Genomic DNA, 25,794 nt, shown 5'->3' with positions numbered 1-25,794 from the left:
TTGCATTTTGTGCTGCTACATCATGTAACTTCATCTGTGGTTTTTTTTTTTTTTTTAAGCTATAAAATAAATTGGAAAGGTTCATTTACTGTCCCTCTAACTTTGCAAGCACTATTGATCTAATAGGAAAGCCCATTTTGGTGTGAAAGGTGAGAATTTGACCCTGTTTTCCAGAATAAAATGCCGTGCTCCCTTTTAGACAATCTCCAGTCAGCCCTGTCTAATTCTTGGCCAACTACTTCTGATAAGTAGTTGCCAGATAAACCTTACTCTCCTCTCACTGACAATTGAAACAGCTCTCATTTGGCAGCCAGAGAAAACTGTTGCTCTTTCTTTTCCTTTAGATTATCATGGTCATAATAGATTTAAATGCATCGACATTGATTACCCTATATTCACATCACTAATGTGTGGGTTCTAAATATTCATGTGTATATAGATACAAACATAAACACAGATACTATATATATATATGTTTCTCCATAAGGTACTCTGAAATGATAGCTGGTATACAACAACAATAACAATAATGATGGTGATAGATACTGTGTGTTGAGCACTTACTAGATAGAGGCTTTATATGATGATCTCTAATCTCACAACTAGTAAGGTATTCCATGTTTTAGGAATTAAGAAATGCAGGCTCAGAGACATTAAGAAACTTGTCTCATAGCTAGTAAGTAGCAAAACAGATCACTGAGCTAATTAGTAGTAGAACTGGAATTTAAATCTGGATTTATTTAACCAATATCTGTGCTGGTTCTATAAAATTTTAAATTACATACACTCTGAAATAATGCATCTTATTCTCTATACCTTCTACTTATATGCACAAATCTAGCTTAAAGGTGTATTCAGGTTCATACATTCCACAAGTATATCAAGATGTAGTCAATTTTGTAGAGAATTTTTTGAAAAAACACGGATTGGTTTCCTGGGTCATTTTGTTTAAGTAGTAACTGAGAATTTATTTTCTGAAAGTTTTTGTATTATTATGAAATGCTGTGCTTCATTTTTATTTTAAATACCCTCTCCCAAAGGAAAAAGATATTCTGATCTCAACACATTCCTGTTTTGCCAGTATACCTATATATAAATAAAAATCAAGTTATTAGAACAATTAACTAAATTTGTTTAAGTTGTTTAAACCATGATCCATCATAAGCTTTCTAGCTTTTAAGTAAAATAGCTGTGACTAAAGTCAAAAGTATATTTCAGCTGCTAAAGAATTATTTGTTTAAGCTATGCCCAACCCTCTGATACATAGATGTTATAGATATGGTCCAAACAACTTAGAGTTCACATTTAATCATTTAGTCTGCATTACACTGTATAAAGCAGTATTTCTCAATCTTGATTGTTCACTAGTATCATCTAGAGAGTTTCTAACTATCTTCGACTAGGATTGCACCCCAGACCAATTACATCAGAATCTCTGGGATGGAACCCAGGCATTAGTATTTTTAAAAGGCTTCCAAGTGTTCACAAGGTACAACCAAGATTGAGAACCACTGGCATCAAATGCTGTCACTCACTGCTCACTTTTGTCAGCTGGAGAAGGTAGCTGTAAAGAAAAGTATTAACATTAAAGGTGACTGACCCTCAATATAAAGACATATCACTTTAAAGCCCCCAGAAAGTAAAATAATTAACTATCTAAGAAGTTTATATTAAATACCAAAGAGTCACTCAGCCATGAGTACATTTCATACTACACTATAAGAAGATCCCAATTATGTTCTTTTTATCTCTTTCCTTGTGGGTATATACCCATAGTTGTAGTAGTTCTGGGATATAAACTGATTCTAATGGCAAATCTTCAATTTTTTTCTGTTTAAGGACAAAGGGAATGTAATGAGATTTTTAGATGGTAGGTGTTATTTTCCACATTTTACGAACTACGAAACTAAATTGCACTAAGATTTATTCAAGTCACAAAAAGGGCAAATTGAGACACAACCTGGAATGTTGGAAAGAGCACTAGACTAAGAGTCATGAAAGTTGGGTCCCACTCATAGCTCAGACAATATTTAGCTTTTTAAGCTTGGACAAGTCTGGAGTTTCGGTTTCCTTCTGTAAAGTACAGGATTTGGACTGGAGAAAAAGTTCCAAAAAATTTCAAAGAAAAACAACATTGGGGAGATATATATATATATATATACATATATAATGATAGATGCTCCAAAGCTTGCTTCAAACATTTTAATAATGAAGTTATTATTATATTATTTATATATACATTTGGGAATGTCTTATTTTACCAAATAAACTACCGGAAAACAAAGTACATGCCATCTATTATCACCTTTACTGCCTAAAAAGAAAAGGCATTTTAATTCCAAAGGAGGTACAAAAAAAAAACCCCATAATGTCAGGGCTATTTTTATTTTTTATTTTTATTTTATTTTTTTTTAAGATTTTATTTATTTATTTGACAGAGAGAGACACAGCGAGAGAGGGAACACAAGCAGGGGGAGTGGGAGAGGGAGAAGCAGGCCTCCCGCGGAGCAGGGAGCCCGATGCGGGGCTCGATCCCAGGACCCCGGGATCATGACCTGAGCCTAAGGCAGATGCTTAGCGACTGAGCCACCCAGGCGCCCCTCAGGGTTATTTTTAAATATAGCTTAATGATAAACTCACAGCATTGCTGTCCACCAGGAAGAGCCACCCGCCCCCCCCACCCTGCCCCCATGAGCAAACGAGAAGCATGAGGACCTCTATTGATGTTTTGAATTTAATCTTCTATTAAAGTGGAAGCAGGGTGAAGGGGGATCATTTAATACCCCTTCGTGTAGTACTTTTTCTGAGGCTTCCCAAAATTTATCGCTAAAGACTACCTTCGTAATTTTTGCCATACCCAAGTACGCAACTGTTACTGGCTTAAGGTTTTTATTTAAATTGACTTTTTTTGCTTAAATACATTTATTTCAAAAGGAAACTTTATAGCACTACTTCAAGTAGAAACCTCAAATCTCTTGTTATATTTATATATAACAAGATAACCAGGTAAGTACAAAAATCAAAGTTTTATTTTATTTCATTTTATTTGTAGGTAAATGCTATTGCCTTCAAAGACTGAGACTGAGATGTTCTCTCGCGCTCGCTCTCTCTCTGTCTTTCCTACAGAGATTAGCACATCCTAGGAAGGTATTAAAGACTAACACTAAACTGAGCCCTCAATGTAACCAAAGCGATCAAGAAAAAAATAGAAGAGAGCCGCCTTTTCCCCATGGGACTGATCCAGTGTTACGTCATGATAATGTCACATGCTGGCAGCACCCGGGTCATCTGTCCACGCTGCTCCATACCCTCCTGCCTCTGAAGAGGTCATGTGCTCTCCCTTTTTCATTAATCCCAGGAAGAAGCAAAGACTTCGGTTTCCTGGAATTTTTAGTATCAGTAGTCTGAGAAAGAGCTGGGGAGTAGAGTCAGAGATAAATATAAGCAGGTAAAATAGAGAAGGGAGGCTCACCTAGAGCGGGGGAGGGACACTGAAGCCCAGGGCCTGGAAAGCATTGAGATTCAAGTTCTGGTCTGGGGAGAGATCTCTGCCATAGGGCCACATTTAGAAAACAGGTAGCAAGCTGATTAATAACTCCATGTAGTAAGTAACTCACGGGATCTGGGCAAGTATCACTTCTTATTTTTAGATCCACTCCAACTTTAACAGTCTAGCATGGCCAAATCGGAGTTTCTAATCCACAGAGAATTTTTATTTTTAGCTGGGAAGGCCCTTGCTATTCATGAATTATAGCAGCTTTACCTATTCTTTATAATTCAGAGACTTCATTATTAAAATGTTTGAAGCAAGCTAGGGAGCATCTATCATTACTTAAAAAGTTAATTAGATTACATAAAAGAAATAATTAGATTTGCATTTTTATCTTGGTTTTAAACTTCCAAAGAAGATCACAACAGCCTGCCTGTGGGCAATTAAAAACAGCATACAGCGGAGAAATAGAGGAGACAGGGTCTGTTTTTCCTGGCTAATTCATGATTGAAGATAGAATTACAAAATATTTTAAGGGCTTGCTGAAGCTGGGGGCTAATCCTAGACTTCTCAGCTTTGTTTATAACTCTCATTTCATTGCAGGAGAGTATCAGATCCATGTACAGTGCCAATAGCGGTATCAGATTACATCCCGCGGGTTTACTTAGTCCTGCTCAGAGGCTGTGGGACGGAGATTCGTTACCTGATCAATAACACAAAGAAGAACTATTGGCTAGAGCCAAAACAGGAGCACTGTAATTGCTTTTTGTTTATCAGTGCTAAATACAATTAACAGAGATACAACGTAAGACAGAGGGACTCCATGAGACTGGAGGGCTCCTGACTTTCATCAGGCTTGTGTCAGCTCCTGCAGCCATCTCCAAAAGACAATAAATGCCAAGGTCCAGCTCTTAAAATTAGAGGTCACTTAGATACTTAATGATGAAGCATATCCTCAAATATATATCTAGTATTATTATCCTGGCAAAAAATTAATTAACCAGGTCATAGAGGCCATGAAGGCTAATGTACAAAGTAATTATTTCTGATCTTTAGACAACTACTTCACATAAAAAGGTAGTCCTTATTCTGCTCAGCAGATACCTGAAATGCCTATAGTTAATCATACTGAAGGAAACAAAAGACAAGGTTTATCTCCTTAAAAGGTGAGAGTACATCTCAAATTATTCTGTGTAATGGTTTAAGAACAATCACCTCCTATCTTATAATATTAACATCTCTCCTGGTTAGCAGACAGGAAGAAGAAGAACGCCTACCGAATGGTGCTCTATCCCATGACAGACACACAGAGACACACAAAATATATGAAAAGCACACAGCAATATATCATGGTCAAAACAGAAAATACTGCGTATGAAAAATACTCCTATACTCTCAAGACAGAGTGAAGCTTCAGGGAGGAGAAATACACTGGTAAATAAGCAGCCTGTATTACAGCATTTAAAATAGAAAGCTTTCAGATGAGACAAAGAGTATGTGGAAAGCAGCAGCAAGGGCATTTAGTTCAGGCCTTCCACAGATGGAGTTTGCCATCTAATGCATGTATTAAATGATGAGGAAAGGGCAGTGAATATTGTGCATTCATCACAAGGATTAAAAGTCATAAAGATTAACAGAAAGCTAAGAATTTCAAGTTTCACAATTATACTAAAAAAGGCACGTGTGGATGAATTCACTAAATCGTCGGCTCTGGCCCAGGAAGCCAAATGCCCAAATACTCCCCCAACCAGCCAGCCCATTGTTAGGAGACCACTGTGGTTCCATCAGTGATGTGAGGAGAGGCCATGGCCTGTATAGCACATGATATAAGTAAGCCACTTGAAAATCTCTAAGATTGGGGCTTGAGGAGACGTGAATAAGGAGATAACACCGTTCATGTCTGGAAAAGTAAGTTTCTCACCGAGATATCTTCATGAGCTGAATTCTCTTCCAAAGGTTAAGTTTTAGCAACAAAATGCCATCATTAAATGTGTTCCTAATAACGTGCTATTAAAACCAAAGAATGTGGTATGTTGTGTCCATGAAGACTATCTTCTCTAGATTCAAGAACCATGACATGGTCAACTGAGGCTGGATAAATACATTTATGGATGGACCGAGAAAGCAGGATTTATACAGTATTTTCTCCCTTGCTTAGACTAGCCTTCCATTTAGCAGTTGATTAAAACACTGTACATATACTTTGATATGTCCAATGGATTAAAAGTGAATTTTGTTGACTGGTCAACATAACTCATAAGTAAAATGCTTCAAAAGACTGGCTAAGATATTCTAGTGCAACAGTGGAACAAGGAAGATGACACTACGGAAGCAGTTATCTGTCTTTTGGAATTAAAGCACGAGAACTGACATTCCCAATTCCAAGGATCCATGTTCCAGCATCCATTATTTTGGCTTTCCATAGACTTGATGAAAACTGTGCTGTTTCTGTCCTGGAAATATCAAAAATGTCTAACTTTTTCTGGGCTCTATATCGGGGGAATTACTTAATCTGAAACAAATTAGAGGAATCACCATTTTCCCCAAAGCACAAACAGAGGGATTTGAATTCACTAAGCAAACAGCCTCCTAAAAGATCTGTTAGTATTAAAGCATTTTAATAATCATTTAAAGTTATTACCCTGATTTTTTAATGGCAAAAATTGACTCATCAAAAATATAAAAACATTGGTTCACAAAAATCATTCATCTTACTTTCTAAACACGGCTTACATGGTATCTCTTTCAAAATGCAGTTAGAATTTATTAAGGCAAAATTATGTCAAAAATTATATTTAAAGAAGAAAAATATATAAATGAAAGGGTTTTTAACTAAACATTTAAGTTCTGTATGTGTTCACATAAAATAAGCATGGGACTTTTACAATATTGTCTTCATCATGCCTTTCCCGATCTCTAAGGAAAAATCCTGCTTTTTTCATTTTTTGTAAACCATTCAGGTTTTCATTTGTTTCGGTTATCATAGGTCCAGATGTGTTGGTGTGTGGTTGTTACAAGAGGTTAGACACTCTTCCCTTTCTTTCTATTACAGCTTGCAAATTCCAAAACAACAAGACAGATTCACAAGTCAGCATTCTGAACTAGAAGTAGAGAGCAATCTTGAATGTAACCACCTGATACTCATGATCCATAGCCAATTGCCATGGCTTAATCTTGCTGACCATGTTAGCTAAAAGGTTCTAGGACTCAAGATTCAAAAAGAAGAAAGAAGGTCAAACTCGGCTCAAATTGTCTCTGTATACATTTGCTTTAAGAAGGTTTTCTGTTCACCTCATTTTACTCTTTGTTCTGGTTTTTTCTCAAAAGGGAGAATGTTTCTTTCATGATAGAAAAGTGTTGGAGGCATCTCTTAAATCTCATATTTTGCTCAAAAAGTATACTAAAATTAACCCAATAATAATCTCTTCTAAATTTGATCATGACTATAGCTTGTCAAAAACCATATTTGAAAATACAGACAACCCATTTCCTTTCTAAAAAAAAATAATAATAACTAAAAGTCTGAATATCAAATACCTGCTTCATAAGTGTCAGAGATAAGTATGTTTTGTGTAAGGAGTGTTTTTCAGCATTTGAAAAATTCTTTGAATGGTCTATACTGATAAGATAAGTACTGACAAGATATGAAGTAATGCAGTAGCTCAGGGCAGAATGAACTATAAATACAGGTTATTGCTTCCTGTTATTTTTTAAAGTATGAATCTTACTATAAAGATTCCTGTATTTCTAAAATGAATGCAACTCTGACATTTTGAATCTCCCTGATTTTATAATTTGTACAGTTGAGATCAAGTGCTGATTAGCTTCAATTTTTAAAAATTTAAACAATAAGAAATAGCCACACTTTTAAAAGCAATTAAACTTCCATTAGAAAGCTTGAAAAAACAGTTTTCCTATCTTCTCAAATTGAACATTCTGATGAATAATATTTTAACATCATATTCTATAGTTTCTTGAAAAAAGCATCAATTTCACGTAGTAAAGTTATAACCATAAAATCATATGCAATCAGTAAATACTAATAATATTTCATAAAATGCTCTGAACTGATTTGGTTGCTATTCATCTGACACCCTCAGTACCACAAAGCAAACATCAATTAAGACAGCCACTTCATACAAACAACAGTGGACTAAGAAGTGAAATACTTTGAAAATAAATAAAGAAGAAAATAATAAAGATGTAGTAAAGACCTTAACAATAAGTAACTGATAAATCAGGGAACATCTCAGGAAACTTCTTCCATTCCTGCTTTACAAATAGGAGAAAGAGAGAGAACTAAATGATCAGGTTGTTTAACACCTACTGAGTTCTTAGAGAGGAATCTCGAGAAAAATGTAGGAAACCACAGGCTAAAAATCTTGACCTTAGCAGTAGGAGACACACTGAAAATTCTAATAAGGGCAGAAACAAGGAACACCTGGACAGTTATTTAATTAAGGATCTCAGCATGAGTCATAAAAGAGATATCAGGAGGAGAAATTATTCCACGATTTAATTGTAAAAGCTGACTGTCAAAAATGCCAGAGACATTCCATCTCCCCTGTATTTGGACTCTTTATTTTGAAACATATATACTTGCATAGGGAAGATAGAATCAGAATGAATTAAACAACAACAACGAAGCCACTGGCGAAACCTTTGAGTGAAGATAACGGGACAAAAATGCCAAACGAAGTACAGGGACTTCCTCAGGCACCAAGTTGTACTTTAAATGGAACACCAAGCATGATTAACAAATGAAGCAAGGTTCCACGTTAAAATCACTGGCTTTCACCAATGAAAGAGGAGACAAGTAAACTATGACTTTATGCGAATGATTTTTTAAAAAGACAGGAAGGTGTAATATTAAACGCAAGCAAAGGAATACTGTAATTCACAATATACTGCCCCCCCCCGCCAGGCTGCAACACAGATTGCAGAGGTTAGAAAACATCCATAGCAACCAAGAGAAAGCACAGAGGCCGTGGCGGGTAGACAGAAATCTGGGATGAGTATTCCTCAGGATTCATCACCAGACAACCGGGTCTGTATTCTACGGTTTTCTAGAAGTCACATACCCATGTTCCTTTTCAAAAATGGATGCCACTTCCCTTACCTATCTCAGATAGCTGTTAGTTACATTAACCATGAGGTGTCTATAGGAACATCAGAAATCAGAATTCCTTCCCAGGCCACTGTAATCGTGATCTATGTACCATGTTGTTACACTGCCACAATAAAAAAGGGATTTTTAAAATTGTGTTACAATTATTCGGGAACAAGTGTTTCTTCCTTTCCAGACTATAAGCTCCTTGAAGACACATAATTATTCATTGATCTTTCTATTCCCCTCAGCACTCAGCAGAAATGCAGTGAATATTTGTTAAAGACCAAATTAATCATTATCAATCTTTTCCCAGCTTGTAAGACTCTTCTCATAACTGACCCAATCAGACAGTCTTGATAAGCAAATAAGCGTCAGCTTCTCCCTGTGATACCATCAGGTGGTAGAATACAAAGCAGAAAGTGGTTTGTGGCAATAAAAACAGCACGTGTGTGCTACCTTTGAGACCATTTGGGTTTCCGCTGGGTGAGTGTTGGGCGAATGGCAAAAGGAGAAAGAGATAAGGTTTATTCTGTGTATGCCTCACATCCGAATGCTTAGACCACCGCGTGGTCGTGGTCAATGTTTCCTACATCCATGTATACAATTGTATACAACATCCTTGAGGAACAGCCCTGTCGACAAGAGAGCGGGGCGCATTTGCAGCATTTTAAATTCCATTTGCAAGGAGGAAAGTCTCTAAGTACAATCAGCCGAGAGTAATAAAACACACTGACCTGGATCTGTTGCTGCAGGAGATTAATTTTGTGCTGCTGCTGCAGAAGTTGCTGCTGCTGTCTTGCAATCTATCGGAAACAAAGTCTCGTTAAGTTCATATGAAACGCTTGCACCTTGGCCATTACCCAGGTAGCTCTCTCGGAATGACAAGAATGCTTTATTGCACTTCTGGGTGAAAGAGTTCCCATAAAATGAGAGAGGCAGACTTGGTAAGTTGGAGAAAATGAAAAATTTCAAACAGGTGCCACCTCTCTGCTTACCACCTAAATCTTTCTCTGTAGGTGAACAGTACCCCTTGTATGACACTTGTGAGCAGCTCATCCATATCTGCACTGGTCATCTGGAAAGAATGGGAATGTCGAAATCTGATCTTTGGAGAATAAAGACAGGAAAACTCTGGCTACATTTTTCGCAAGAGCTTAATTCGGATGTAAAAAGTACAATCTGTAAGCAAAGCCGGGAAAGAACTTCCTATTACTTGTGGTCTACTTTGGGGAAACCTTTTCTGAAAGAAAGATTTCCAGAACTGGTAAAACTTACAAATATTGTCAAGGGAGTGCCAAAAAAAGCAGCAAAAAGCCAGAAATCTTTTTGGTTGTTGTTGTGGATGTCACAGGTACAAAGCACTTTTTAAAAACAAAATTTAATATTTATCCTTTTGAGGGTAATGTGTTAATTTTAAAGTTCAGGATCCACATACAAGTTTTACATTCCCTTCCTTCGTCCAGCAGTCAGATTCAACATGTGAACACGCCATCTGGTCTATAAAAAGAAATATTAACCACTCAATGCAAGCCCTATTGAGGACTGAATCTGCCCCTCAGAAGAGCAAACAACTTCTTCAGCATAATGTTATTTACTATAAAGCATGAGTTCGACATCAGGCTGCCTCTTGCCTCAAAAGCTGGAGCCCCGGGAGATGCCCCTTATAAGAACACACTCACTGCCCACACAGGAAGCCAGATGGAAAAGTGGCCAGAGACTACTTAGAAGAACTTGGTTTAGTAGTGCCCTACAGGCAAGAGTTATGGTTTTTTTCCTTCCTATTTCTTCTACTTCCAAAAGCCTATATTCTAGAATCTTGGGAGTGGAAATGAATGCGGATCAGCCCTCTGCTGTGTATTTCTTGAGTCTTTTTGATGCTTCAGCCTAGAGCAGAGGGAAACACCCAAATCACATTTCACTCAGCCCAAGATAACAAAAAATAGCAGTCTACTCCCAAATGTTGCTTTTGTGGTTTCTGGTGATGACTGGCTCATACTGGAACTCATGATAAAGCTGCCCCTATCACTGGCTAGAGTTTGAGAGATGGGACCACTCCTTCCCAAAGCTTTTTAAGCAAAATGGAAACAGTGTCTAATCAGATTGGAAAGGCCCAGTCTGCTTGTCACCATTCAAATCAGAAATGGACAACTCGGCAACTCTAGGTATAGATGCTGGATCCTCTGAATATTTATTTCCTCTTAGCAAACCAGTGAAACACTACTAGGCATCTAATATTGATGGTCCCTCCTAAATGATAAAGTGCTGCATAGAAATGCATCCAAAACACCACAGTGCAATTACTATCATCCACTCTAGACGTATGGGTTTGACACAGTGAAGTATGGTACATAAGCACCATGTGGCTCAAATTCTGAATTTTATTTGCCAATCGGTTGAGCTACATGCTCGCTTCATTGAGCATGACAACCTAGTTTTAAGTGTCATTTAATTTTCATTTTGAAATATAATTACAAAGTGTTCACTGTAAGATATCACTCGTCTGCAAATGTGTCAAGATTAATTTGTGCTAGCTTATTCACAAGTGTCAATAGTTAATTACTGTGTCATCTCTGGATGGCTAAATGACATTCTAACTTCTGATTTTTTACAGTGTTCCTTTATGTTATTTTCCATCAGGGGCTGAGGCCATATTCCTACATGTGGGCAAATATTCAAGCATATAAAATACCAGACGTCACAACTCATTAAAATCAACAGAGCATATATTGCTCTATATACCCCTATAAAATACATTTAACTGAAAAGATAATTCCAGTAATAATGTCAGATTCCTAAAAACTGCACATTAATTTGGGTCCGTCTGATCTAAAGCATCAGGGACTACTCTATAGGATCATTGTTGTTAGATTAATGTACTCTTATGAGACAGGAAAAACCTTTGGGAAAGTGATTTATTTTTTAAAAGATACACATTTAAACTTTGCTATTCTTTCTTCTTTTTCACATCTAAATCAATGAAATCAAATTCTTAGAAGAACCATGTGCTAATTTGTTTTCAATGATTTACCTATGCTATGAATAGAGTGACCATATAATTTATATAATTTATCATTCAAACTGCAACAACTTTTGCAAGTGGAATAGGGGGTTACTAATAATTACTCTGGAAAACAGGCACTAGCCAGGGCTACTCTGGGACAACTGAGACCTATGGTCACCCTAGCTTTAAAGTCAGAGAAAATCATTGGACCAGTAAGCTTAAAGATCCTCAAAGTTTTTCTAGACCAGGACTCTCCTTTTCTGGATGAGAAGAGTAAGGCCTGGAGAGAAGCAACTTACTCATGGTTAAGCTATACTAGGAATACGCGTGATGCCTATGTGAATAAGTCCCTAAGTAATTAATCAAATCCAAACGTTCTGGAACAATGTTATCACTTCAATTATGCCCAGTTGCTATGATGCCTTTCTTTGTCCTCCACATATCACCTCAGTATTCTGAAGACCCTGGATTTTTAGAAGGCTTCTTCCTTTCTTTCCTTCTTTTTTTTTTTTTTTAGGAATGCTTATGACAAATAAACCAATCAATGTGATTACTCGCTGAGCTTGGCACATTCCACATCTCCAGCTCATCAGCTCCTTTTGCAGGGCTCACCTGTTCTTGCTGTTGGCGAGCAAGGTCCATTTGCTGCCGTTGTTTCTCAATTTGTGAGGCTGCCAGTTTTTTCTGTTCATCATGCGCTGCCAGGAGCTGCTCCCGTAAACTGATCAGCTGGGTAATCATTGTAGAGAGCTGCCGTTCTTTTTCTGCCAGGCTCTCAGGTGTACCTAAAATGGAAGTGAGAAGATATCTCACAAGTTTGAGAAAAGTCAGAATGAATTGGGGAAAGGGGGAGGGCAGATTTAGAAAGGGACTACCTTAAGACACTTAAAGATCTGGGACAGTAACTGGAGGTTACTGTGAGCATTAGGAACACAACAGAGTATCAATGGAATGAACACCAGAGTTAGTCATTGCCCCTGCCAAGAAAAAGTATTATCACTAATAAAAGTCTCATTCTTCCCTCTTGCTCTTATTTAAAACAAAACAAAACAAAAAGCAGAACTACCCCCATCTCCACCCTTTTACCATATTCCTTCCCTCCCCGCCCCCTTGCCCTTACCAAATCTATCTGCTCAAGCTAGGAAACCTATGATATTAAATACCAAAGATTAGAAAGTATAGGTTGTGTTAATTTTCTATAATATTAGTTTTCTCTACCCTCAGTGACTAATACAGGATCTAAGACATAGTAGGTGCTTAATAAGTGTTATTTAAGGAATTTTCCAATCATTGCTCTCCTAAAACTGTTCCATTGTGTAAAGACCTGTCTCTGAATTCAAGAGTTGTTCTCTTCGCCATGGAATGAGTTCTACAGAGAGAGGGGAAAAAAAAAAAAATCTGCCTTGCCTCAGGTAAGAAAGGATTGAATCTGATTTTTTTTTCCCCCTGTGAAGGGATCAAGCTAAAGTTCTCAAGTTCATCCTTAAAGGCAACAATGTTGCTTGGAGGGCTCCTTCACCCCTTTGTCATTTGTCATTCTTCAAAGGGAAAAAACACGTTCAAGGTTGAAAAGGTTATGCATAAGGATGTGTTGTTTAATGAATATGATGTCGCTGAACACTTATGGTATGCACTAATGGTGCTGAACAGTCTTTTTATGGACAAATTGCACAGCTCTCCTAAGTAAAGGGTATAGAATCCTTTTGTGAATCTAAATTAGAGTATTTACCACAGCATAAGATAAGAATTTCAACCCACTGTATTTGAGCCACACAGGTTTCATTATGAAGAAATGATCTACGATTTGAAAGCTTTTCAGAAAGATGCCACCAGCTGTCAAAGGAGACAAAGATTGCCGATTTGTGTGTGTGTGTGTGTGTGTGTGTGTGTGTGTGTGTGGAAGAGGAGACTTCCAATCTCCTTAGGAAACCCCCCTCATTCCTGCTAAGAAAGCACCAGGACAATCTGAGAAACTAAAAATATTTCAATTAGCAATGGTCCTATTTTCCGAGTGGCCCCATGAACAAAGGGAGCCTTCAGAGGATGCGGGCAAGTACTTGCTAGTATCTGATTCCCAGAAGGTAAAACTGATGTCAGCAGAGAAGTTATGGCACTTAGGACTACCTTGGGGTTTGCAATACCAATTCAAGTCCTTAAAAAATAAAGAAACAAACAAACTGTCAATATCCCATATCCTTGAAGATTCACTGAGTTGAAAGATGGCCTAAAATCAAAATTAAAAGAAAAATAAGATAATGAGATGATGTTAGAAAATGTGTTCTACTGATAAAAGCACAAATACTGTATCAAGCTGTTCTTTCCACCTACTGGAATTGATTTTTTTAAATGAGTTTTTATTTCAGCAATAGGAACTTCAGCTTGGTAAAAAAGAACTTCTTGATCTAGAAATACTAAAATACAAAAGCAGGTTCCTAGAAGGAATCATAAAATTTCTTCAAAATTGCAACAAGCTCAATTAATGCATGTGTTAATATATATAAGAATGAGAAAATACAAAATAAATATGAAATGTATTTATTTACTCATCTTATTCATTTTTCATTGAAAAAAAAATACTTCCTGAATGACAGCTATGTGTCAGGTACTGTATAGAACTAAGGATACTGACAGAATTTCCTACTCTCATGCACTTTGTAGTCCAAAGTAGGGAGACACCTTAATCAAGAAATCACACTTTTAAATGTAAACTACAACTAAAAAAGAATTACAACATGATAGGTATTTGGGGGAAAGTTTAACCAAGTCTGGGAGGCCCAAGTGTAAGAAAGATAGACTGAAAAAGTAACAAATTAACAGGAAGATGAAGAGAGTTAACTAGTCAAAGAGTTGGAGGGTGGTCAAGGAGCTTTTCTGCAGAAACAAAATAGGCAAAAGCCCTGAGACAGTGGGGGAGGGGGTGTTCTAGTGTGTTCCAGAAGTTGCAAGAAAATAGTAAAATTTGAGCAAGTAAAATTAAAGCAAGGAGTGGAGTACCAGATGAAGTAGGAAAAGTTCACACCATACAGCTCCTAATAGACCATGCTTGATAAACTTCATATTTATTCTAAGAATATTTTAAAATCACTACAGTATTTTAGATAAGGGATGAATGATGTGGTCATTCTAGCTATGGTGTGGGAAATAGTTTGGAAAATTATAAGACTAGATCATTGGGATATATGCACATTTTATTACATATATTTTTGGAAATATTCTGATCTACCTGTAATTTTCTTTCTATACCTATCTATATGCAGTGATTTAAGAGAAGGCTTAGTAGATTCTGGGAAAGTCACCATACCACAATTCTTTGTTAATAAAGAAGAACATTCATAAGAAACTTTGGGCAAGGACCAATACAAGGGTAGGATCCGGTACTTAGATTCCCCAGTAGACTGGAAGCTTTTCTCTTCTCCTAGATTAAACAATGCTGTTTTAACAATCTTCAATATAGGCTCCTTTCTCCTCTACGCAGGAAACAGAGAAGCTGAGGATAACATATAAATGTACTCTCAGCTTCTTCTGCTCAAGGTGAAGCCAATAGGTCTATAAATGCATCGGTGTTTCCAATGCAAATAGACATGTATATCTGTATTTACAGAATATCACCATTTAACTGAAGCTTTTTACAAATCACTAATGATATTCAAGCTGTAAAATTATAAAAATTCAGTGACATCTAAATAAATTTTTTAAAAAGTAAGCCAGAGAGCAATATTTTTAAATGGAAATTTTAGGCATTCATATAAGACTGTCACTATCTTTTCCTTAATTTGAGGAGCACATATATGTATATTTTGAACAGATATGAGTGGCATAATGAATGCAGTTGGAATGAAATATAGTAGCAAAACAAGTCTAAAATTTCCCCCTCAATGGAGAATTTATATATCTATCTATACATATAGATAGATAGATAGATCAATTAGTCCCTTGTGGGTCAAATTAAGGAGAGATCAATTTACACCATACAATAGCTTATACTCTCTAAATGTGTAGGCCACTTTGTTCCTATATGCATGGGCATGTGTGTGTGTGCACGCATGATCATTTTTCTGTTCTATAACCATTGTATTTATTCACATATAGTGGTTTAAAGCAAGGTATTTAAAACCTGTGGGGCTGGATTTTTCGGTTTTAAATTAACAGCAAATGTTTATGCTGCTGTAATAAAAATAACACTGAATCTCAATCACATTGATCAACCAACCTGTGAACACAAGTTTTCTCATCTCAAAAAATACTAGTTTAATTGAATATGGAACTTTGCTATGGCAAACAAACTAACAAACAAAAAACACAAACCCTATAGACAGTCCTTAACTTACAGTGGTTCAACTTATAATTTTTTCACTTTATGATGGTGCAAAAGTGATATGTATCCAGTACACCGGGGAGCGAGAGTCTCTCCAGACGCTGGGCAGAGGCAGAGACCTGCAGCCCCCACTCAGCTGCACGATGGCCAGGGCTAAAAGCCAGCGTGCTTCGCCGTACTGCACCTGTATGACCATTCTGTTTTCCAGTTTGGGGATGATATTCAAAAAATTATAATTTATTATTATTGTTATAAAATAGGCTTGATGTTAGATGATTTTGCCCAAGTGTAGGCTACTGTAAGTGTTCTGAGCCTAGCGAAGGTAGGCTAGGCTATGCTCCATTAGGTGGATTGGGGTGTATTAAAGGCATTTTGGACTTAACGATATTTTCAACTGAAGATGGGTTCATCTGGACGTCACTCCATCACGAGTTGAGGAAGACCTGTGCAACTGTCAGAGTTGTTGAAAATGTAGACAAATTATGGGGCACGGTGGGGCAACCTAAATACCGTCCGGCTCTGTTAAAGGCAAAAGACCAGACAAAATGCTCTTATGCGGTAACTTAGCTCCATGTAAAAAGTCTTGCCTTAAGTGATGTTTTGAGTTTTGATAAAATCAACTTGAAAAAAAGAGGAGCTCAGATCCAGAGGATCTGCCCAGGCCAGCAGAGGTCATCAGTAGCTGCCTAACTGTTGTCTGTTTCACATCCTTCAGGCTATCTTAAAATCTCTAGAAAACATTGCCAGAAAATAGTCTCTCCCACACAAAAACAGAGGTAGTTTCATAAACTGCAAAGAGGGAACCAACAAAAAGGCTTCTGTACAGCTTCTCTACAAGTCAATGTACCTGTTTTTATCCAATATTGCACACAGTGTGCGCCTGACACTCTCCGCTATAAACTGTGTCTATTCTCCAACTCCAAAGACAGTGCAGCAGGTTTTTGTTGTGTTTTTTTTTCCACGGGGTCGTCTTTATCCCCAAACCACATCTGTCTTGAGTTTCTCTCAGATTAGTCAGGTGGATCAGTGCTCCCCAGGGCCTGCTCCAGCTGAAGTATTTTAATTTGACTAAACACCTGATTTATTTTATCTCTCCGATGAGAAAGGCAGTTTGTCTTAATAGAGCCTGTCAGCCCACAGCCCCATTCACAGCAATTTACAGGCAGCCAGGGACGCTGGAAGAGAAGAGTGCCGTGATTCTGTATTTTATCCTCCTCCAGAAAGCACCTAAAAGCAGCTATTCACTGCTACTGCATGTGGCATTTTAGAACTGAATTAGCTTTTTATTCAAGTAACTACACTTGTTGTGAATAGCTTATCTGTAAAATTGCTACATTCACTACTGATTTTATTAACCTTTGGCTCTATCACAAAATGGTCTTCAGTTAGGAAAGACCTTTAAAATTGACACATTTTTTTCTTAGGGGCCTTTATTCCAGTGACTTCAGATTTACTGAGTTTGATCCACTGAATTCTTTACCAGTTGTACTTAAAATTTTGAGTCTCAATAGGAAGTCAATAGTGCGTAAATAAGGAAACACTTTTCAAAATGTAAATACGGCAGCAATTTCCCTCATCAAAAGTTTTCAAATACCATCTTTCACTATAGCAGTTTCAAAATCAGCCCTCTAGCCCTTTTTGGTCAGAATCTGAAGAACTGGGGAAAAATGAACTAAAATAGTCTCTTTTTTTTAACTTTACAAACTGTAACTACCTGTCCGTAGGCCCAAAACCAACAAAGAAATCTCAAAATTGAGGAGAATTTAGGTAAAATAAAAAGATAACTAGGATAAATCCCATCTTGATATAGAATGAAAAATTAAAAATAAAAATCAAGTTTAAAATTTAAAGTCTTATTTTTTTTTTACATCAGCTCACAGAAGTCAGCGCCATAACCTGCTAGTTAATTTTCCCCCCCAGTTACTAAAATCCATGGTGCTAGAAATGAGGTGGGGCTTCGGGAAGTCACTGAAAACTCCACATCTGGACAAGGCAGGCACCTTGCAGTGCACTTCACTAAGTAGAGATGGGCCCCACCTCTTTTACAATATTCTCATGCCTAGGCCTTTTGCAATGTAAACATTTCACACAGGTCTTTATGGCTGTCCCCTGAAAGTAGATCACGGCTATTGGGGACAGCTAAGTTTTTCTAAAGAAAAAAACCAGAAACAAGCACAGCAGTGGAAAGGCAGAGAGACTAAGAGAGGGAAGGGAGAGGCTCACTCGCAGAGATGGCCAAATTAAATTTTTTTTAATTTCTCTGCACAGTTTTTATCTCTTCATTCTTATGAAATGAAGGGCAATGGTGGTAAAACACAATGTTTATCAAGCCGAATTAAACTAATACCAACAAACTGCAGTATCTAGAAATGTGTCTTAGGGAATTTACAATAAGACTTCCACCTGATCATGCTCTGTCACTGGATCGCACATTCCTGTAATAAGCTTAATGGGACTTAACAATGAAATGACAAGAAGCCTGGTTAACTGACAGTGTCTGTGTTTGGAACGAGGGGGAGGGCTGGCAGTGACGCTGGAGTGGAGTTCTGATGGAGATACACTTTTCCACATCAATCCTAGAAAGATTAAAGCACTTAACAGTAATTTCAAAGCAGCATCAACCAAAGAACTCAGCCAACAATCCAGAAAGATTTTAAATTAAGTTGAAAAGCAAAGCTCTTAAGAGTGAATTCCCTGGTTAGTTCTAATTTTTTTTTTTTTTTAATGGACATTGTTTGAGAAGAAAGCCCAAATACAATGCTAGTCATAAAGGAAAGCTGCATTTGATCTTGTCTGCCCACAGGTAACCTGGTTCAAGTGCTGTGCTCCCGCCGCCTCCTCACACATCAGATGGGCTGTGATGTCTGCACTTCACAAGCACAGTCCACCAGTTAGCACTGGCCTTTTTTGATAGAGCCTTCTTTTAAATGTCACAAAATAGGGCAGCAAAAAGTCAACAAAAAATAAATAGGGGGAGCTGGAGAAACTAACAATCTATCAGAAGGTCCCCTGATAAAAGTTACTTTGTGGCGACTGCCTGAGAAAGGAAGCCCTGTCCCAGTGTACCAGCAGCTAATTTGAGTTCTGAATCCAACAGCAGTTTTAAAAGCTTTCTACTCTAAAGGGCCCCAGTGCATCATAAAGATAAAGGATTTCAGTACAAAACCACCACAAAGACCTCTATTATCTTATCAGTCTTTGGTTACAACAGCTGAACCAATATGACTAAATTCTGAATGACTTTTTTCAAAACAGCAAAATACTGGAATTTCTTTGTTTTCTCATCAGTCAGCTATTGTCATTGCTCCCATATGCTACTGTCCATTCCTTAGTAAATAAAAAGTTAAATAAAAGCAGCAATTGTGCTCTTAGGAATCACTTAGGGACCACTCCACAGGAAATGTGGCTCATAGACTGAGGTACAGGCTGTTTTTGGTCGTTTCTGGGTTGTTGGTTTTTTTGTTTGTTTTTGGGTTTTTTTTTTTCACCAAATGTATGAGAATTTCCTTCCTAAAATGTAAACAACTCTCATTTAAAAAGTCATTAAAAGCTATTGTGTACAAACAAGACAAGAATACCCAGAAACTCCCTAAATTAAGATCAAACTCCCCTGTCTATTCCAGGCACACTCACCTCTCCTTCAGCTTCCTCTTTCTCTAGCTGCAAAAGGAAGTCTATTCCTGGATCAACTGAGGTCTATTCATGTTGCAGATCCCAAAAGAGCAAGAATAATCCATGGAATTCTGCCATCTAGGCTCCTAACCTCACAGCTGGGCCTTCAGCCCATTGTGCTTTATTAGCCCATCCTTTTGGGATCCAGAAATGAAGGTATCCTGAAACATCCCTCCTTCGGTATAAGACAGGCTGCCTTTACATTACTGTTCTCTATGGATGGTAATTGGTCAGTGGCTACATCTCCACAGTTCACACAGAAAAACAGTAATTTCTGGCCTTTCAGAAACATGGAATTCTTTGGTCCTTTAGGGAAAGAAAAAAAAAAAACTCAAAAGAATTTGTTTCAATAATTGCTGAACAGGGTTGATTATTTCTCGAGAAGCTCCACCAGAATTAGGAGACAGGAAAGATTAAGAAAAACAGATCTTATTTAACAAAATGTTGTCTTAAATAAGAATTTATGTGTTATCTTATTTAATCCTCATCTTAAATGTTTCATTGTTACTTCCATTTCACAGATGAAAAACCAAGCTTCAAAAAGTAAAGAAACCTGACCAAGTGAGGGCATTAGATTGGATATTAATTCAGGTCTTCTGATTCCTAATCTAAGGAAGTCTGGAGGTGAAGGAAGAGGTATCTTCCCTCACCTCAGAGTTAGAATACATAGCAGGAAATTCCTAAAAGTTAGGAATAATGCTCTAAGGGACCTAGAATTTTAATGCCACATAAGGCTTAGAAATATCCAATTTCTCAGTAAGGCTTTGTTTACAAAAATAAGTTTAAAAGCTAGGCTAGGCAATTAGACAACCAAAGAGGTGAGTAAACTGAACCTTGACAACTTATAGATTTAAAAATATATCTTGACTTAAGTGATATGCCTGGAGTTACTCAAGAAATTAGCACCCAGCCTGGCAGTTAAGATCCCCTGCTATGTTTTATTCCCCAAACCCTCTCTCCTCAACAAGCATATGGCCTCCTGGTTCCAAGGCCAAATACAAAGATTATGCAGACCATAGCATTCCCAAACATTCCAGATACAAAATTTACAACACCGATGAAAGGCTGAGAAATACATTCAAATGTCTGCACACATCAAGTGTGCTGCTGCCTTGAGGTGCAGTGTGGCTGCAGAGTGAGACGGTGAGGTGCTAGCCAAGAGGAAGTCACCTGGAGAAGTCTAGGAAGTGTTCCTAGCAAGGACTGAGGAATCTCTCTGATACAACCAAGGCTTAGCACAGCTGCCCATACAAACACACCATATCCTTGCCCATTTCCAGCGTGTATTTACAACTTGCCTAGTGTAGATCAAGGGAATCCTTGGCTTAGCCCAGTATGCCTCATTGTACAATAATAATTGCTTAAACTTACATAGAATTGCTTTGTGTTAGGAAGGGCTTTATATCTATCTATCTATCTATCTATCTATCTATCTATCTCAACTCACTGATTCCTCACAACAATCCTATGCAGTACGTCATATTGTTTTTTTTTTTTTTTTTTTAAGATTTTATTTATTTGACAGAGAGAGACACAGCGAGAGAAGGAACACAAGCAGGGGGAGTGAGAGAGGGAGAAGCAAGGCCCCCCGCCGAGCAGGGAGCCCGATGCGGGGCTCGATGCCAGGACTCCGGGACCACGACCCGAGCCGAAGGCAGACACTCAACGACTGAGCCACCCAGGCGCCCCAGTACGTCATATTGTTATCTCCATGTTAAAGATGAGGGAACTGAAGCATAATAAGGTCAAGCAATTTGCCCAAGTCCTAAGCTATTAAATCATATGTCTAAGATTCAAAATCAGGCAGGTGGGCCCGAGACTCTGTCCTCTTAACCATATGATAAATGGAGAATAGTACTCCTAACATAATCTACCTTCTCAAAACAACTTCACCCAAAGTAGCTGAAATTCTTTTTAAGTTTTTATTGTTGTTGTTGTTGTTCTTTTTGTTTTTTGGGTTTTTTTAATACAATGTTTCCTGAGGTCCTTACTAAAATGAAAGAATTTACCTAGGGAAGGATCTAGGATACCTTTTGTTCTTTAAGATAGCTCAACCCACTAGCACAAAGCTCTTTTGATCTTTCAGCATAAGATACAAATATCTACCATTGTCTGTAGTTGCTTTCCGTTACTAATCCAATCCCTCACTCTCCTACTCTCTCTTTTTCTCCATCTAATCGTATTTCCTCCAAATTCTAAATTCCTGGTGTTGAGATCTCCCCATCTGGATTCCTGTTTAAACTCCACCAGACCTAGTATGTGAAACTGAACTCTCAAATTTTAGAACTTTAGTTTTCCCCAACAGATTGATTTGGTTGGTTCTCTGGCTTTTAGTGGCCTTTTTGGCTCCTCCTTAAATCCCCCAGCTCAGGTCTGCCCCTAATTACTCAATCAGCAATCTAGAGAGCCCAGTCCAGACCACCTTTTTTCCCCCCGTATCATCTGTAGGTATCAGGACATCCCAGTGGACCTGGCTGTTGCTAGGGCTAAGAGTGTAATGGGAAGGTTTACTAAAAACTTTACATTAAAACAAACTGAAACCAAAAGGAGATTGCTTATTTGTATTTTTACATAGTCACAGATAGTTCACAGATTCCCAGATTATGGTACTGAGTATCTGATCAGATAACTGGCCAGTAATATAGATTCCACCCATTACAAACTCAGATGGTGTGTTTGTAGAGGGAAAATGGAAATGGAAATTTCATACTGATTCTGAAATCACAGTTTCTTTGATTGTTCTTTCATAGCTGAATACAGCAGGATGAGTAGCAAATTCTGTTCATTCTCAATTTTGACTTTAACACTGATTTCTGGTACAATAGGTGCTATCATCATCTTATAAAAACACATTACGTTCAGAAAACTTTTTTGAAGGTTATCTAATGTTTCCCATGTAAAATCCATAATATTCAGGGCACAAAAATTAAGGAATACCAAAGAAAGGAAGACAATTTAAAATCTCGGTCCAGAAATGATCAAGAGTGTCCCATCACAGGATGATCTTTAACATGCTAAGGTAAACATGAACAAAGTATTTCTAAACATTTTTTAAGCCCTTTTCTTTTAAAAATTAAATTAAAAGTCAATGTATGTTTGTTCAGCCTATAAACAAAAGCCAGTATAGTCACAAATAGGATGTCCTATTCTCATACTGGGACATTCTCTTACAAATGCATAGAAAAGCATGATTCAAGGTTTTAAAAGAGGATCACTTCAAACAATAATTGCAGGTTACAAGTGGAATTTTAAAAGAAATTTATAAAAATCACTTTTTAATGTAACTTTAAAACATTTATGATTTTACAATTGTCATATGAATAAAAAATAAGGATTTATGGGGCACTGGGTGGTTCAGTTGGTTAAGCGACTGCCTTCGGCTCAGGTCATGATCCCAGAGTCCTGGGATCGAGTCCCACATCGGGCTCCCAGCTTAGCGGGGAGCCTGCTTCTCCCTCTGACCCTCTCCCCTTTCATGCCGTTTCTCTCTCTCCTCTCTCAAATAAATAAATAAATAAATAAATAAAATCTTTTTTAAAAAAATAAGGATTTCTAATTTTTTAACTTGAAGACAAAACCTGGCCATTTGATCCAGAGGCAAGAAGGTAAAAATATATTAATATTTTAACCTCATGAGGAATAGAATATCACAGTCAATGGGATAGTGCTAATAAATAACCTCAGCAGTGCTGGATGCCACCTTTTAAAGAGACAAACGTCTGAAAAGGCATCAAGATGATTGCAATCATTGCATTTAAGGGTGATACTTTAAAAGAACTTTGCTTGTACAAGACGTTATAACATCAGCAGTCGCAGAGGAATTGCAGAGGTAATGGGCTCCGCAAACACACAGATCTCAAGCACATCCTCCCTGTTGGACTTTGTTTAATACAACCAGGTTTAAAACCTCTGAATTAGATAAGAATGTTAGTGCTACTCCTAATTCTATTTGGGAAAGGGGCGGGGAGGAAGAGCAAATGATAGGCCACAATGGGTACTTCTTACCTGACTGCTGCTGAAGGGCAGGCTGTGTGTCATATTCATCTCTATGACAAAGCACAGATCTTAACTATGGTGCCTACCACTTATTTTGTGCTGAGTAAAGTTGAAGTGAACTCCTAACCAACTCTATCTAAATTGTTAGTTCCCAGAATAGTTAGAGATAGGCAGCCACAGCAATTAACAAACCAGATGGAATTGCTCTAGACTTCAGCAATATTTCAGCCTTATCTGAGTTGCTTCCAGTTAGTTACCACTGTTAACCCCCTGAATTTAAGGACCATCTTCATTGCTATGTAAGCAGTAGAAAACCAAATCCAATTAAAAGAGATAAATAATAAAATTTGAAAAACTAAAGAAATGTAGATTCAGATTCTATAAACATTTTTTTGAGCACATGTGATGGTCCAAATACTTCCTATGCACTAGGGTTAGTACTTAGCATTTTTATCTGTTTCAACAAACATGGGAAAATGAGGCAAATAAGGTTAAAATACGTCGAAGATAACATAGCTTGTAACCAATAGAGCCATGATTCTAAGCCAGAAGATCTGATCCCCAAGCCCAAGCTCTTTCCAATAAACCACAAAAGTTTCTGGGGGAAAAAAAGGAAAGAAAAGACAAGGAGTTTAAGACAATGACTTCACACAGTCTTCATGAAGTCCTTCTGCATTTTTCTAAAAGTTAAATACTTTGTTGATAGATATAATGGTATTAAAAGGCAAACTATATTTAGGACAATGACAAGGTAATGTTATTTAAAATCTTGTAAATAATAAATAAAATCTAATGACTAAGAGGACTGAATCTACATAGATAGATTTGAAAATTCTCTACTCAGGGGGCGCCTGGGTGGCTCAATCAGTTAAGCATCTAGCTCAGGTCATGACCTCAGACTTATGAGATGAAGCCCTGCTTTGGGCTGCACTCAGCGGGGAGTCTGCCTAAGATTCTCTCTCTCCCTCTCCTTCTACCCCTCCCCCCTCTCTCTCATATAAATAAACCTTTTAAAAATATATATTTTTTTTTAAGATTTTTATTTATTTATTTATTTATTTGACAGAGAGATAGCGAGAGCAGGAACACAAGCAGGGGGAGTGGGAGAGGGAGAAGCGGGCCTCCCGCCGAGCAGGGAGCCCGATGCAGGACTCCATCCCAGGACCCCAGGATCATGACCTGAGCCGAAGGCAGACGCTTAATGACTGAGCCACCCAGGCGCCCTAAAAATATATTTTAAAAATAATGAAATAAAATAAATAAATCTTTAAAAGAAAAGAAAATACTCAAAAGATGTTACACCTAGAAATTAAATTTCAAATTGTATGAAAAAAAATTTCAACACTTCTCTGAACACCAACTATAACTTAGAAGATAGAATCAACTGAAAGGCCACATAAATTATATAAGCAATTATATAGGAAACAGTTCAGAGGGACTTACATTATTGTATTAACCCTTTCTAACACCACCTTCTTCCAATAAAATTGAATTATGTGCCAAGACACGGTAATCAGAGAACAGGTTCTAATTCTTAATTGCCGAAAGAAAGAACTGCCAAAAGAGTTACATACAGTTGATTAGCCAACTCATTCAGCTGTCCTTATGCCACCAAAGCTTTTTTAGAGGAATGTTTTTAAAAAGTATACTCTTTAATGGACAAAATCCATTCTTTGGTTGAATTTCAAAATTCAATGGGAAGAATGACCCTGACTATATCACTATAGACTGATCCAAATCAGTGTCATGCAACATTTTAAAGTCTATGCCTCCTAATTCTTAATCGCAGGAAACAAACTGAGTGTTGTTGGAGTGGGGGGTGGGGTGGGAGGGATGGGGTGACTGGGTGATAGACACTGGGGAGGGTATGTGCTCTGGTAAGCGCTGTGAATTGTGCAAGACTGTTGAATCTCAGATCTGTACCTCTGAAACAAATAATGCCATATATGTTAAGAAAAAAAAAAGAAGAAGAAGAAGGTAGCGGGAGGGGAAGAATGAAGCGGGGGAAATTGGAGGGGTGGACGAACCATGAGAGACGATGGACTCTGAAAAACAGGCTGGGGGTTCTAGAGGGGAGGGGGGTGGGAGGATGGGTTGGCCTGGTGGTGGGTATTGAGGAGGGCACGTTCTGCATGGAGCACTGGGTGTTATGCACAAACAATGAATCATGGAACACTTCATCTAGAACTAATGATGTAATGTATGGGGAT

General features: G+C 37.6%; 1 protein-coding gene across 13 annotated transcripts in view; it reads right to left on the bottom strand.

Moving 5' to 3' along the window:
* Nucleotides 1-25,794, bottom strand: part of SOX6 (SRY-box transcription factor 6) — a 584,292-nt gene that overhangs the window by 186,105 nt on the left and 372,393 nt on the right. For all 13 annotated transcript variants that reach the window (XM_081798524.1, XM_081798528.1, XM_081798525.1 and 10 more), the window contains 2 exons: nucleotides 12,214-12,386; nucleotides 9,335-9,403 (listed from right to left, as the gene is read on the bottom strand). In XM_081798524.1, the coding sequence (XP_081654650.1) occupies nucleotides 9,335-9,403; nucleotides 12,214-12,386 (242 nt within the window). The remainder of the gene's footprint in view (nucleotides 1-9,334; nucleotides 9,404-12,213; nucleotides 12,387-25,794) is intronic.

Source organism: Leptonychotes weddellii, chromosome 11, assembly GCF_054177405.1.
Source record: "Leptonychotes weddellii isolate Sample4059 chromosome 11, ASM5417740v2, whole genome shotgun sequence".
In the NCBI taxonomy this organism is placed as follows: domain Eukaryota; kingdom Metazoa; phylum Chordata; class Mammalia; order Carnivora; family Phocidae; genus Leptonychotes; species Leptonychotes weddellii.
This window is presented reverse-complemented; position numbering and strand designations above follow the sequence as displayed.